Source organism: Camarhynchus parvulus, chromosome 18 (assembly GCF_901933205.1).
Source record: "Camarhynchus parvulus chromosome 18, STF_HiC, whole genome shotgun sequence".
NCBI lineage: Eukaryota > Metazoa > Chordata > Aves > Passeriformes > Thraupidae > Camarhynchus > Camarhynchus parvulus.
In genome coordinates this window covers 11,643,422-11,658,273 of record NC_044588.1, presented here as the reverse complement: position 1 = coordinate 11,658,273, position 14,852 = coordinate 11,643,422, and the positions used below count along the sequence as shown (strand labels likewise).

The 14,852-nt window shown below is 49.9% G+C and overlaps 1 protein-coding gene across 6 annotated transcripts in view; it reads right to left on the bottom strand.

Moving 5' to 3' along the window:
• Positions 1-14,852, bottom strand: part of CACNA1G (calcium voltage-gated channel subunit alpha1 G) — a 147,118-nt gene that overhangs the window by 96,662 nt on the left and 35,604 nt on the right. For all 6 annotated transcript variants that reach the window (XM_030962183.1, XM_030962177.1, XM_030962180.1 and 3 more), the window contains exons 2-3: positions 4,997-5,108; positions 4,365-4,498 (exon numbers count right to left, since the gene is read on the bottom strand). In XM_030962183.1, coding sequence (XP_030818043.1) covers positions 4,365-4,498; positions 4,997-5,108 — 246 coding nt within the window. The remainder of the gene's footprint in view (positions 1-4,364; positions 4,499-4,996; positions 5,109-14,852) is intronic.

The window sequence follows — 14,852 nt, the reverse complement described above, 5'->3', positions numbered from 1 at the left end:
GAAATGTTCAGGAAGCGAAGAGAGAAAGGAGTGGTGTCTGTTCCTGAATTAAGCAGCCTGCCAACCACCTCCAGCCCCAGCTCCTCTTCAGTCATAAGCAAAATATTCCAGAAGTGTTTAACTTTCCTACAAAGTCTTTGAAGAGGCTTGTTACCATTACAATGAGCAAAGCATAAACAGGGCTCCTCAGTCTTGGCCAAGCAACTGACTGAGCCTGGAGTAACCACAGACCCACACAGCTCAAACAGGGGATGATGCACAGCCCTGCTCGGTGGGGAGCAGAATGTGGGCACAGGAAGGCAGAGAGGAATCCCATGAGCTCTGACAGCTCCAAATTATCCCCTGGTGTAAAGCTCTCTCACAGGAAAACAATAAACCATTAGGGATTTTCATTGTTTTGGGGTTAGAATCATAGAATAGAATCATAAAATCTCCTAAGCTGGAAGGGAACCACAAAGATCAAAGCCTAGCTCCTGGCCCTGCACAGGATAACTCCAAAATCACACCATGGGTTTTTTTGATGAGGATAGCTTAAAGTCCATTTCGATCTACACGAATGAGAGGTCATGGAAGTCCTTATCTGAAAAAAGCCAGAACAAGCTGTGTTCCTGCAAGCTGCTGGGACTGCAGCAAAGTGTTGGGCTAGGGCTGGCTCCAGCTGAGCAGAAGGGAGACCTCAGTCTGTGGCTACCCTCTTCCCACAGACTGAGCAGAGAAGGTGCTCCTGTGCCCTGCTGGGAGGATAGTAGATGCTGGGTCCTACAGTGACCAGGGAAACACCAAGTCAGGGCACATCTCCATCCCACAGCTCTGGCTTACCAGCCCAAGCACCAGTCAGCATTAAACCAAAACCACTTCTGCATATTTTGGGATGCAAACAAGCATCCATCCTTAGTACATCTGTGTCTTATGCTGGGAGAAGTCAGAATGATATCTAATGATCTTTAGAGGGCAAGAGCTGCTTGCAATGCCTTTTAACCTTCAAAGAAGTGTTCTCTCGCAAGCAGACTCCCCAAATGCCCTCCTCTAAAAATAATGCAACATAATTATACCATTCATCACTTTTTCTCCCTCCCCTTTTCCCTCACGCAACTCTGGAACCTCCAGCCTAAGCCATGTTTCCCTAAGCAGAGTTTTGATAATACAGCACTATTCTCATCTCCGGCAAGTTTTCCTGTAATTACAGAGATGTGTTGCAGACATTACACACTCTATAATTAGCACTAATTGCATTACATTGTCACAAAGAAGTCATTTACACTCCATGAGTTCATGAGATTGGTCTGGACAGTTTAACAGAGATGAGAAGCACTTAATGGCATCCCACAGAAGTGGCCAGCAGGAGCAAGGACAGCATCCAAGAGGCTCTCCCAGAACTACAAGAGGGAGGGAGATTTGGAGCAAAAATGCACAAAAAGGCTTCTTCCACAATGCTAACCCCTGTCAGATCTAGAAAGTTTTCAGAGAATGGGGAAGCTGAAATGCTATAAGTTGGGACTTCTGGGGGGAGGGGGGCAGCGGGGGAGGGCAGTGTGGGTTGAAGCCTGTTCTAAACTGGTGGTGGCTGGGAAGGATTTCTATGGATGCTGTGCCTGTGGGAGTGTACAGTCCCAGTATTACATGCTTTCCCTACCCAAAGCCCCACTGATATAGTTTGCTGCTTCTCTTCTCCCCTGACATCACTTTCTGCAGCCCATGAGAAAGGAAGTGGCAAGGAAAGCAGAAAAGCTGGAGCTCAGGGTCTTGCTAGGTGCTGGGGAGTTCACACTGTGCTGCTGCTTCCCTCCTCCCATGTCTTGCACATAAAGGGCAGAGAAAAAATGTGAATGCAGAAACAGAATTGCTTCATTGTGGTCCCCAGGACCACAGGCAAACTTCACTCTCCTCCCCTGGAATTTCACTGGGTAATCTGGTTGAGGCCCTTATGTGAGACCTCCATTAAAAACACGACTTGCTTTATCTGGTATCTAAGCAAACCCAGCTGGGTTTTGAGGATTGCCCTGGCACACACTCTCCAGGGCCCCAGTTTGGCTCTGGCTTCTTTCCTGACACCTGCTCAGATGCAGGACTCCTCCATGCAGAGCTCGGCTCATCCCTTGCTCCTGTGCTCTGCTGTGAGCACCGTGGGCTGGGTGCTCCTTGGGGTAGTTTGCCCCATCTGGGAACCAAAGAGTTGCACTAAAGGCTACCTGAGGAATTTCCCTCTGTCTGGTTGGGATTTGACCCTGCAGCACTTAGGTAAAAACACTATAGGTGTTTTTTACCTATATCTTAGGTCTACTAAGGGCTTGAGTCCTTTTTTTTTTTCTCTGCTTCAGGAGTGTCCCATTCCTGCAGCCCCTTTAGCTCTCCCTGGCCCTCAGCGGGCTCCCCAGGATTGCAGCAGCGCTCCGAGTAGGATGGGCTAGGATTGGAAGAGAGCAAAAGGGCACAAAAGGGAGCAGACAAAGTCAGTGCTGGAGGAGGAGAGGCTCTGCTTTGTATTTAAATCCAGTCAGGTCCTTTGCCAGCTGAATTGGTTTTGACGGGGCCCAGATGGGAACAGTTCGTGCACATGGAGGAAAGAGCCATCACTTGGTGAGAAGCAAAGCCGACCTGGCAGAAGGCACGAGAGGGTCAGGCTACCATGCTGCAAAATCCTCTGCAGCAAAAGAAAAATGTCTCTGCATGATGGGGATGGGGGAGCAGCTGCTGCAGGGGGGATCTGTGCCATGATGCAGCTCTGCCCGGGAAGGAGATAACTCTCACATATGCAGTCACCTGGCCAGGTGCAGCAGCTATGCAGAGATTTCTTTGCTTAAGCAAAGAGAAATGTGATATTTTGGCATAGGAATAAGAATGGTCCTGGCTGGTGTCCCTCTAGAGTGAGGTCCCATCATGGCGGGTCCCCACAGAATGACATCAGGGATAAGTCTGGCTCCAAAGGTTTTGGAAGATCAACAGATAGAGGCAGGACCAGGCTGGGAGGGCAAGGTGGCAGTACCCTGGCACAGTGAAGTTGGGAACAGCCCAGCATCTGTGACCATGCTTCCCAGGATGGGATGTCGGGCCTTGCTTGGGTTAGGCTCTTCATCACAATTAATTCCACTATAAGACATAATAAACGAGAAGAAATAAAGGTGACTTAGCAAGCTCCAGCCCTTGGATGTGCTGCTAGTGTCTACAACCCTACCAGACCTGATTGGACCTGTGGCTCCCTCTTGTCCAGCATCCCATCACTGCTGTCCCTAACATTGCTCAGACATTTCAGGAGGAAACCCTGAGCCTTCTCCTAAACTGAGGAGCCAGAGGCTGGTGGGGCTGGAAAGTAGGAGGTTGTGGCTTCCTGCAGAAGACAGGTTTATGGGGACAAATACAGCTCTTGGGTCTGAAGCTCACTGAACATTTTCACCTCTGAAACAATGAATTTTTCAAGCCAAGGATGCACTGAGAGACCTGGAACCTCTGTTTTACTTCTCCCAGCTGACTAGCAGAGGCATGGGCCATATCCCTGTGAGGCCAGCAATGGACCATAAGCAAAACTCATTAAGGTGTTGTCCCTTCTTGGACCAAACAAGAAGGGGCGGTTGCCCCTTCTTTGGGACACCAAACCCATGCCAGGCAAACAAGCTGGGAGGGGCCCCTGCTTCTTTCCAAGAAAATTTAGTAAATTTGATCCCTAGCTCTATCAAAAGAGGCAAAACCCAACTGTTTTCCCAAAAGTCTTGGGGGTCTTGGGGCAGGGAGGGGAGGCAAGGGCCAGCAAGAAAATTGTGTATCAAAGAAACTCAGCTCAGTGGCCAAGGACTTTTCATGTGTATTTCCAGCCTCTGCCAGGAGACTCTCAGATGCTGGAAGAGCCTTTAATTCATACCAGGTGCCTCTGAAAGGAAAACACTCAGAAAGGCAAACTTGATCACTTTCCCTCAAGACAAAAAAAAGTATAATAATGAGGGAAATCGTGCATGTTTCATTGAATGATCCTTCCTGGCACAGCCCTCCATGCTCCCAGCTGCCCACTCCAAATATGGAAACTGAAACCTTTGGTGAGCTGGAGGGAGGAGAGCCAAGCACAGTATCCAGCAAAGGAGCCCCAGGCTGGTCAAAATCCACCACAAACAACTTTTGTCACCCTGCCCCGCTCTGCCCGTGTACTGAGCATCAGCTCTCCCTCAAGCTACTGAGAGCACCAGAGGGGCAGCTGCAGCTCAGGAGTGATCCCTGCTGGGAAGCTGAGCTGGACAACACCAACAATCAACACCAGCCAGCCCCCAGCCTTCACTGCTACAAACCAGCTGCTCCCCCAAATCCAGTGCTTGCTGAGCAGAGCCATAAATAACAACAGAGAGACTCAGGAAGAAGGGGACCTGCCTCCCCAGACCTACCCTGCAATGACGATGAAGAAGTCCAGGCGGTTCCATGTGTCTCCCAGGTAGCATTTCTTCCCAAAAATCCCCAGTGCGATCATTTTGATGATCATTTCCACAGCAAAGAAGGCAAAGATGAAGTCATCAAAGCTCTGCAAAAAAAAGGAAGGGAGGAGGGATGCTCCTGCACACTTGCACCAAGGGAAGGAATTAGAAACCCGAGTCCAGCAAGGTCTCCTCTTGCATTTCTAAAAGCTAAATCCCTGGGAAGAAGCTGTGCTGAGAGCAGCCTTGTGGTCCAGGGCCCAGCCCAGATGGTCCAACAGCACCCATAGTGCCAGGATAATGGACAAGTATATTTTGGGCTCTGCTTTCACTGACCACTAGATGGTTGGCCTTCCCCAAGCGCTCCAAGAAAGGCTTAGCTAGGCTGGGGCTGGCACAGCCTGGCAGGGGCTTTGCCTGACTGCATTGCATGTTCTCATCTGAGCACCAAAAGCAGCATTTTCCAAATGCTCATAGGACAGACAATGCAGGCAGGACCTGATGTCCTGGGACACCACACCACCGTGGCTGGAGCCAGCTCAGTCCTTCCCTCTCCACATCAACCTGAGGCGGCTGTTGAGCTTCCAGCAGCTCTGGGGCTGTACCTGGAGGATCCTGCAGCGCGGCGAGTCGCAGGCAATATCCTCGCAGGGGTGGAACATGCCCAGTGTCACACAGTTGAGTAGAATCACCAACATGCTGACCCTCTCAAACCATCTGCACACACCTGTCAAGGAGGCAACAGACCCAGAGGTGCATCCACAAGAAGCAACATCTGAATTGGAAAGCTTTTCCTGGTCTTTAAGGCCAGGAGCAGACCAGCTTCCCTACGTTAGGCACTCTCCGAGTTTACATGTTGAGATACCTGCAGGTGTTCTCGCCATGCTGCCATCAGTGGCTACAGCTGATGTGAAAACCACTCTAAAATGGAAGTTGCATGGCAAGAGTGCTGAGTGCTGATGTGATGGATTAAAACATTTAATTAAATGAGCGATATCAACTTTTAGAAAAAAACTAAAAAACCCCACACCATTAATTTCCTCTCCTAGCGTTTTACAGAAAAGCACTTTAACATTACAATTTCTATTAACCATGTCTCAGCTTATCCCAGGGGTGTTTCCTCGAAGCCACTGCTTAAACTTTCATTCCCAATCCAAATCAAAACTGCCAAAACCATTAATGAACAGCCTAAAAGCCTTTAAGTGAGGGCCAGCAGAGCGCAATCCCTACCTGCCTCCTGCCTCTCAGAGCAATTTTTAAAGAGCTGAGCTGCTGGAACAGATGTTGGATGCACTTTTGGGGCAGAATAGAGTGTGCTGCTGCAGCTCATCCCCATAGGGATGGTTCAAACCTAGTACCCAATTCCTGCATACTTCTGGGGGCATTTCCAGGAGCACAGAGATGGGAAATCCAGGCACTGGTTCAGTGTGGTGCTGGGGTTATCTTCCAGCCTAGCATGAAAAACACCCTCTCGAATGCCAGAACCCACAGACAGCAGGGCCATGCTCCTGCCTGAGTGCCAGCAGCAGCTTCTCTGCTCCAGGAAAATAAGCATGGCCCTTGACAGACGAGAGTTTTCACTGCAACACAGCAGCGGGTGGTGTTGAGGAGCCCGTGCTGTAGCGTTATCTGCCTGGGGAAGCGGAAGGTGAGGATGAATCAGCAGGTGCCTCTCCACCGGGCACACAGGCCTGGGGCTGGCAGCTCCCGCCACCCATCCTGGGCGAATTCCTGGAAACCACACGGGGCTGAGTCACAGTTTGGTTGTCGACAATCTGGATCTTTTAATCGGGAGAAATGTTTACAGGATATTGGGATAGACATTCCAACTGTCAGGGTGGGGCTATGGGCTGGGATATTTAGCCTAAATATAGTCCTGTGGAGGCAGGCATGGAGAGCAGCCAGAAGAAGGGGCAGCTACTGAAGAGAATCCCCAGCTTGGGGGCCAGGGAAGATCCCCCAGCAGAACCAGCCATGTCCTGGGCTCTGCCAGCAAGGAGCTGCAAAGCCCTTGGGAACGTAAAGAATTAAAAAAGACCCAAAGGGGTGACAGAAGGAATGTCACCTGTATAGGCTGTGAAGATATGCAGCAGGGAAGTGAGGATGTCCCAGGACAGCTGGGTTGGTTGGGTCAGAACTTGCGGAGACAGATGGACAAGTCCCCAGACAGTCAAAGATCCATTCAAATTCTTCCATGGCAGTGGACAAGAGCCTTCACTGGGTGTGGATCTCCTCCACACACTCCATCCCAGCTGGGGGGGGCTTTTGGCCCAGTAAGCAGCTGCTGATGCTGGCTGGGGACCACAAACTCCTGTGCAAGCAGAGACGGGCACACAACCATGGTGGGCATCAGCTTGGAGCCACTCTGTTCTCACCTCCTCCCTGTCCAAGATTCAGCACAGCCCTAATGCTCACACAGCAGGGCAGCTGAGCAGAGCCAAGCCCACCACAGCCCCATATCTGGCGTAGAGGGATGAGCAAAGGCTGAAATGGAAGAGCACAGGATGGCACCAAAGACTCTGTCCTTCCCTGGCATGCCGCAGTCTGCATCATGGCTCAGATGCCCCTCAATACTCATTAGAGTGCTGGCACTGGTACCAGTGGCTGATTGCAAGTGGAGGGAAGCCAGGAGAGTGCAGCCCCCCAAAATGCCACAACCTGCCCCACACAGGGCACCAGCTGTGGCCAGCAGGGAGATTTGGGGACCAGCCCCACATCTGTACCCCAAGAGGGTCCCCATGGTACAGCAGCCCCTACCTGCCCAAAGACATGCTACCCCGGGCCAGAACCTCCCATCTTGGCACAGCCATGACCTCCCCCGTGCTGCCCACCATGGCTATGGTGAAGGTCCCCCCATCCTATCCTGTCCTCCCATCTCAGGGTTGCCCTCCTCACATCCCAACTTATCTTGCAGGGACAAACATCTGCAGGCAGGAAAACAGCTGGAGAGGGAGGGGACCCAGGGAAGGGGAGGGGTGTTTATTTGCTGAGGGCAGAGGAGTTTTTTTACCCCACATTTAACTGCAGACCACTTATCAGCACATTTCTCCCTGAAGCACATACATTTCAGTCCGATATAACACTTCACCCTGATTAAATATTCCCGGGACAGGCACCCCAGCAGTGCCGAGGGCAGTATGTTAATGTGCAGCTGATACATCAGAAGGTTGAAGGGGTGTTATTTTTTTCTCCCTCTTTTTTTTTTTTCAGCTGAATGAAAATTCAAGCTCTTTCTTCTGCTAATGGGATTTTCAGAGGCACACAAAGTGCTGCTGGCTATGGCTTTGTACCGACCCTCCTTTGAGCAAGAGGCTGACAAAGGAAAACTCTTCAATTAGCAAAAGCAGAAGGTGCTTTTTTGAATGCCTGTCACTGCTGCAGGGCAGGCAGGGAAGGGGCAAAGCAGCTTTGGGGGAGCATGAGAGATAGTGTTGGTCCCTGGCCAGCAGTTCAGGTGAGGAGGAGAATACTTGAAAGCAGGGGCAGAGGTGGCATTGCCACCACCCAGTGTCGTGCTGAGCCCACAGCCCTCACTGCATGAGGTAAATATTTACTGGGAACAGAGCTGGCCTTCAGGGCCCTGCCCTCTCCTCCCACCAAGCAGAGCTGATATTTAAAAGAAAAAGGATTAATAATGGGGTTCATGACCACACAGCAGGTGATCACCCCATCCACCCCATCCGATGGGTGTCAGAAGTCACCACTTTTAAGGGTCACTTGCTCATCCCAGTATATTCTTTAAAATCCACATTTTTACCATCAATGTGCTCAAGGCAGGCAGCCAAAATCCTCACAGATTCTTTTCAACTAAAAAAAAAAGCTGTTTCTGTCACACAGAAATTCGCAGTTACACTTCTGTTGTAATCTGACTTAAAATTTATAAGATAGAGAGAACAAAAGAAAAAAAGAAGGAAAATGTCCAGAAGTCAGTCACTTGTTACCAAAGGAGGTCTTTCACAGAGCAAGAACCCTCGGCCCCTTCCCACCACCAGTTCTCCCAGTGCCACCTGCCCACGATTCGCAGCACCTGACCTTTTGTAATTAAGAGGCAAGAGTCCCAGATTCAATTAGCCAACACTACCCACCCTAATATAATTAAAAGAGAAAGATATTGCATTATGCTTGCTATGATTTGGTTGCAAAAGTTTGGATCAAATTCACTGGTGAGTGAATTAAATCAGCATCTGTTGCCCAAGGGCAGCAGTAACCAGATGAGATGCTCTGTCCAGCTGCATCCTGGACTCTTTCGAAGGAGGTAGAGCACTTGCACTGGTCCTGGTGGACTCTTTGGCTTGAGGCTGAGGAGAGCAGACACCTCTGTGCCCCAGAGATTGGGTTCCCTTTCCCTGGGGAAGTGCCACTGTCTGAGCTGAGTATGGAGGGGAGCATTTGGTGATGCTCTACAGGGACACACACTCTTCTATGGGATTAATATTTATTTCTTCCCTTGATGCTTTGCTATTCCTAGGTAGCTCCCAGAATTCCCCTTCTCCTCCTTCTCTGCATCCCTCTCTCTCCCTTCCTGACCCCTCTTCCCACTCTCCAGCGAAGTAGCAGCTCCAAGGACATGTGCTGCCATTGCTGGGAGGGGGGGTGGGACAGCCCTCCTCCCCCCACCCCAAGCACAAGCAGTGTGATGGGAGCTGGGCTCCGTGGGCAAGGGGGCAGCCCTGCAGCACCAGGGGCTGCAGGTTTGTACCATGCAATGAAACTCAACCATAGCAATGCAGAAAACCCCCTGGATCCAGACAGGTGACACTGGGCTCTCTTTGCTGTCTGTTTTTTAGGGCAAGGAGTTGTCGTTTCAACACAGAGATCACATCCAGGACCAAGTCCCCCATCAGCACCCACAGCCATCACTTCTGTGCCAGGAGAAGCCCTCACTCACTGGGACAGCGGCTGGGATTTGACAAATGTGTGGAAAGCGCTGGCAAGGCCTGGAAATTTTTGTGCAAATGTGATATGAAAATTGGGTTGAAATGACAGCCTTCCCCTGCAGTGTCACCAAGTCCCACCAGCTTAGGAGTGACACCGGGATAAGCTGCAGACGTTAATGAGAGTGGAGTTTTAGGCTTCATTCATATCATCAATTCCAGAAATAGCCCCTTTGACAGAAGCATAATGGCACTTCCAGGGCCTGGCCTTTGGGGGGTGGTGGGAGAAGGCAGGGACTAAAATTCTAAAACATTAATTTAGGCTGCTGGCAAGGGAAGTTAAAAGTTCTCAGAATTAATCTGCCTCACAGATGGAAATAATAACCCCTTCCTAGCTTTGCCTCTCACTGCACCAAGCCAACATTCGGAAAAGGCTCTTCATGTCATGCCCAGTTAAAGGTTACAGGATTCCCATCACAGTCCTGGACATTTAATTAGATTTTTTTTCCTACCACATTCCCTCCAAAGCATGACCAGCCTCTGTATTTCACTTTTAGCATCTGCAGGAAGTATTTCCACCTCTGTGGACGCAGCAATGCCAGAGGTGCTCTCGAAGTATCTCTACCAAGTGAATCCACTTCCCTGACCTGCAGCCAAGCACTGGCAGGGATCTGCCCCCAGTGTCATTGTAACATGGTCTCCACCCTGCAGCTTTGCCCTCCCAGATGCCTGCTCCCACCTGTCCCTCTGAGGGACACAAGCTCAGGCTGAAGCAGGGAAGATGCTGCAGGGTTTACAGCCTTTCCTGCAGCATCACAGCATCACAGCAGCAGTAGGCCTGCTTTTCCCTGGCAGGATGGAAAAGCCACTGCAGGCACGGCAGCCCTGGCATGCTCATGGCACACGTGTGATGGAGCACTTGCCTCCTGCCCTGCGGTCTGCAGGGATTTGTGCCAGGCAAGTCCCATCGCCAGCGCATTCCTGGAAAGCAAAGCTATGAGGCTCCTCCAGTGGGGCTGCACAAAGGGGTTTAAAAATTCAAGCACTGCTCAGAGAGTGTTCCCGTCCCATGTCACTGCAGCTGGCAGGCTGAGGACACACTGCCAGGAGCTGGCATGACCCCGCTGAGCCTGGCATATCCCCATCCACAGGCTCTGAGCTGGGAAAAAGCTAGGCAGGAGCATCCCTGCCTCATCACTGCTCTGCAGCTCTTCAGAACCTTTCCCTCCCAGTGTAGACAGACACAGGAGGTTCTTTTAATTCATGCAGCCTCACAATTAAACCTGGGAAACCAAAACAGGGTGATTATTCATGGCAGTGTTTTTGGAAATGTCATCTCTAATTCATTTCAGCTTGCTGATGTTCAAAGGGATGCACTGCTGGCTGCTTCCCTCTGCCATGAAAGGCAGCACTCGGCTCCCATCCTGGTGAGACTACGGAGTCCCCAGTGGCTCCATGACACATAAAAGGGACTGTAAAGCCCAAAAGTGGAGGAAAAGGGGGATTTCAGGGAGCAATCATCTTATCATTCTTCTCCCAAGGACTTAGCACTGTCATCTGCAGGCAGAGATGCTCTCCTGTGCCTGTGAGATGCAGCCACCTCTGAAGGAAGAGGTAGGATTTGCTCAGCAGTGTGGAGGAGCCCTGTTCAGCCACCCGAGTGATGAGGCAAAGAATGATGCCATATTTAGAGGGGATGGGGAGTGACAAAAAAGGTTGTTTGGTAAAAAAAAAATAAATAAAATTCAAACCCTGATGAGGTTCTTATTTGTCTTACAGTTTTGGTATTGTTTTCTGGTAACCTTTTAGATTTCTACTCTAAGGGGTTTTTTTCCAGCAACCAGAAGGGTTTAAAATCTTATTGCTTAAAGAGAGAGAAAAAAAAAAAAGAAGATAAAAAAATCCTGCAAGCTGAGTGACTTGCATAATCACCAAATTTCAGGAGCTGGAGCTTTTAAGAAAAGTCCTACATACCGGTCGCAATTAACTCCTGAGCTGGGAGGGCTCAGCTGCTGGCAGCCTGGCTCTGGGACCAGCATCTGCAAGGATGGGTGCTTTAGTAAAATAAATCAATATAATATAATATAATATAATATAATATAATATATTATATTATAATATTATATTATATTATATTATATTATATTATATTATATTATATTATATTATATTATATTATATTATATTATATTATATTATATTATATTATATTATATTATATTATATTATATTATATTATATTATATTATATTATATTATATTTGTCAAGCAGGAGCACTTTAGGCTAAATTTATTTTGGATCCTTGTCCCAGTCCTTCCTTCCTCTTCATGCCTACCTCAGCACTAAGAGCAGTGATCGAAACAGCCCAAAATGAACTGGTGCAAAGGATCAGTGCATGGCCCCAGCCCTGGTTCAGCAGGATGGGTCAGGTGGAAGCCCCATGGAGTTCACCTGCTCTTTCACCAGCCAAAGCCACCATCCAACTCCCACTGCCCTGCATCTCCTGGAGGGAAGGTCAGAAGAGAAGAAGGTGAAGCCTTGCTTGCCCAAATCAAGCTCCACAGAAGCTTCAACTTCCCCCCAAACTCCCTCTCCCAACAGTTTGGCACCTTCAGCTAACATTTGGGTGGCTCAGGGACCAGCACTCCTCCCATTCATCCCACCAGAATGGGGCTGCAGAGGTGGGAGCATGTTCCCATGCTCGACCCAGACCTGTCCCTCCCAGCTCCCAGCTCAGCCTCTGCACCAGCCGTCACCTCCTGTGACAGAGCCAGGGGTTGGGCTCCCTCCCACTAGCTCACACATGACATTAACAAAGATGTTGTCATGAACAGTAAAATCCTTCCTAATGGCCAGGTCTTCCACAGGGAGTCAGGGGCTACCAGTTAAAATACTCTCAATATGCCAAAGCCATTGCTGAGGCTCAGTAACTTATTTAAGACCTTTTCTCCCACCATGCCTAATAAAGTGCGCAGTGGATGGACACTAAACCCCCAGACAAATATGTTTAAACTCACTCACTGTAAATGTCCCTTAAAAGCACCTGCCCCTAAAGCTCAGCGGTGCCAGTTGCTCTCCAAGACACATCCACAACACCCAGCAATGCCACCTTCTCACAATGCACAGGCCCAGTCACACTCCAGGCCAGAGGAAAACCCATGGAAACCCAGGGCAATGCTGCAGCACGTGCAGATGCATCTTCCCCTGCTGCTTACACAGAGCAGCACCTTATGCAGAGCTGCCAGAGACATCTCTTCCTCACTAAGGGACCCCGGATATTTGGGATACTATTGAGTTTCTGCCATCCGTAACTCTGCATGCTGCTACACTCAAGACAAAAACTGTTATGCAAGACTCCCTAAACAAGTTGCAGTGAAATCTTTGTAACATCCTACACCGACACATAGTTGGGATATGTCACATATTTGTCTTATTTTGTTCCTTCTTTGTCCTTTTTTAGTCTCCTTCTACTTTTTCCCCCTTGGAAGTACGCTGGTTCCCATGGAAACAGTGATGTTATGGGTATGGACAGAGCTCCAGTGACGTCCACAAGTTCAGTATAAAAGCAGATTTATATAACAGTTGGTGAAATGAAGGAATTGAAGGGATGGCTCTGCATGGCCACATGTGTGGCATCAGGGCTGCCGTGCCAAGGAGGTTGTGGTGGTCAGACAAGTTCACACTGGGGGGGGAAAGAATGACAGGACAGGGAAGAGGAGTTCCCAGACTCATGGAAAGATGCATGAGGATAAAACTAGTCCTAAGCATATATATATATATATATATATGCATTTTTAATCTGTGTTTATTATTTATATTTTAATATTGATGTATTTCCTTCAAGAGCATCTCTCACTCTCTGCTGCTGGCACAGAGGGTAGATGAGATCCAGGGTACCGACCCTGGGAACAGAAAGTCTCCTGCCTGCACTCACTGGGAGCTGCAGGAGCACAGCCTGATCCTTGCTGCTGCCCCAGCCCCAGGATGGAGGCCCTAGCTGACACTGCCTCAGAGGGGAAGGAGATCCCTTCTGAGCCAGACCTGCCTGAGGCTGGAAGGGGATCATTGTCAGGAGACTCCTGCAGGCTTCAAAGCCTGAGCAAATCAGGCACATTTCCTCTTTTTTGCAAACCTGTGATTTAAATCCCTTCCTAGGGCAGTGCACAGATGGAGGGAATGTCTCTCCTCCTCCTCCTCCTCCTCCTCTGCCATCAGTCCCCGTGGAAGAAACCTGAAAGGGTTCCAAAATGAGGCATTGCCATGCCCAGAGACATGCCACCTTGAACCCCCACTTCCCGCAGAGGCTTGGCTGGCAGGCGCCACACTGCGCAGAGCCAAGACCTCCAAATATCAATGTATTAATAAAGCCAGGGAACTGACGGGCTGATTACATCCCAGGGACATGCTGGGGAGAACAAGCCTGTGCTAATTGTCCTGGCAGCTCCTCTGCTTCCCTTACCATCGCTGACAAGCTCACTGTCTGCTCCCACCAACACTGGGTTAACCCTCTTTGGCCAGGAAAACTCTGTGCCCACACCTGCAGAACCAAAATATTCCTTGTGAAGCCAAAGGATTCCCTGTGAAGATCAGCACCCTGCCTGTCACAGGTGAAAGAGGCTCTCTGCCTCCCTCCATAGACCTCTCCCCTGGGGACCACTCTCCCCCCCCAGCCATATCCCACTGGAGGATGCAGCTCACTGAGCCCCCAAACTCCCATATGAGCTGAAACCAAATCCGAGCCTATTAAATATACACAAAGCAAGTGCAAGAAAGATTCATCCAGGGCAGAGAATGTCATTGGGGCAGTGCAAGAGATGGGACAGGTCAGCAGAATCACCACCACCTCTGCTGATTAATCCAGCACATCCCTAATCACCCAGACAAGTGGAAGGCAGGGTGGTACCGAGTGAGGACCACAAAACCTGGTGAACATGGGGAGAGACAGCAATTACAGCTAGTCTGCATGTTTCCTGCAGCAATCCCAGCTGGATCTTGGGCAGAGGGAAAGGGAATTCCCTCTGCTGACTGAGGGCCAGGGGAAACTTCAGAGGAAGAGCACTTGGTGAGCAAGCTAAACAAACAACCCCATTTCCATCCCAGACACATGACCTGTTTCTACCCTGCCCTGACCTTCCACTCAGCCCATTCCCATTCATCCAGAGACACTGGCCAAGGGATGCTCATGCGAAGATTGTGACAGACAGGGAAATCATGGCACAGGGCAGGATCCCAGGAGGGAACTCTCCTAGAGAGGCAGAGTATCTGAAGCACAGCAAAGCCCTCACCAGAAAACCCCACGCTGTCAGACCCACAGAGCCATCACAAAGAAGTGCCAAAAGGCAAATAGGAATGAGGACATTCCACAGCACCTTCCACCCACCCTCTTTCACCAAGCAGAGAAACGTGTCCACTGCACTGAGGCAAACATCTTCCAAGGCCCCTAGAGAAGCTCAGGCTTTGGGGTTTGTCCATTTGCACTCCCCAAATGGGCTTGAAGGAGGAAAAAGGGAGACAGCAGGAGAGGCAGAGTCCTGGCTGCAGTGGCTCCAAGAGGAGCCAAAAGCATCCAGCTCTTGGCCACATCTG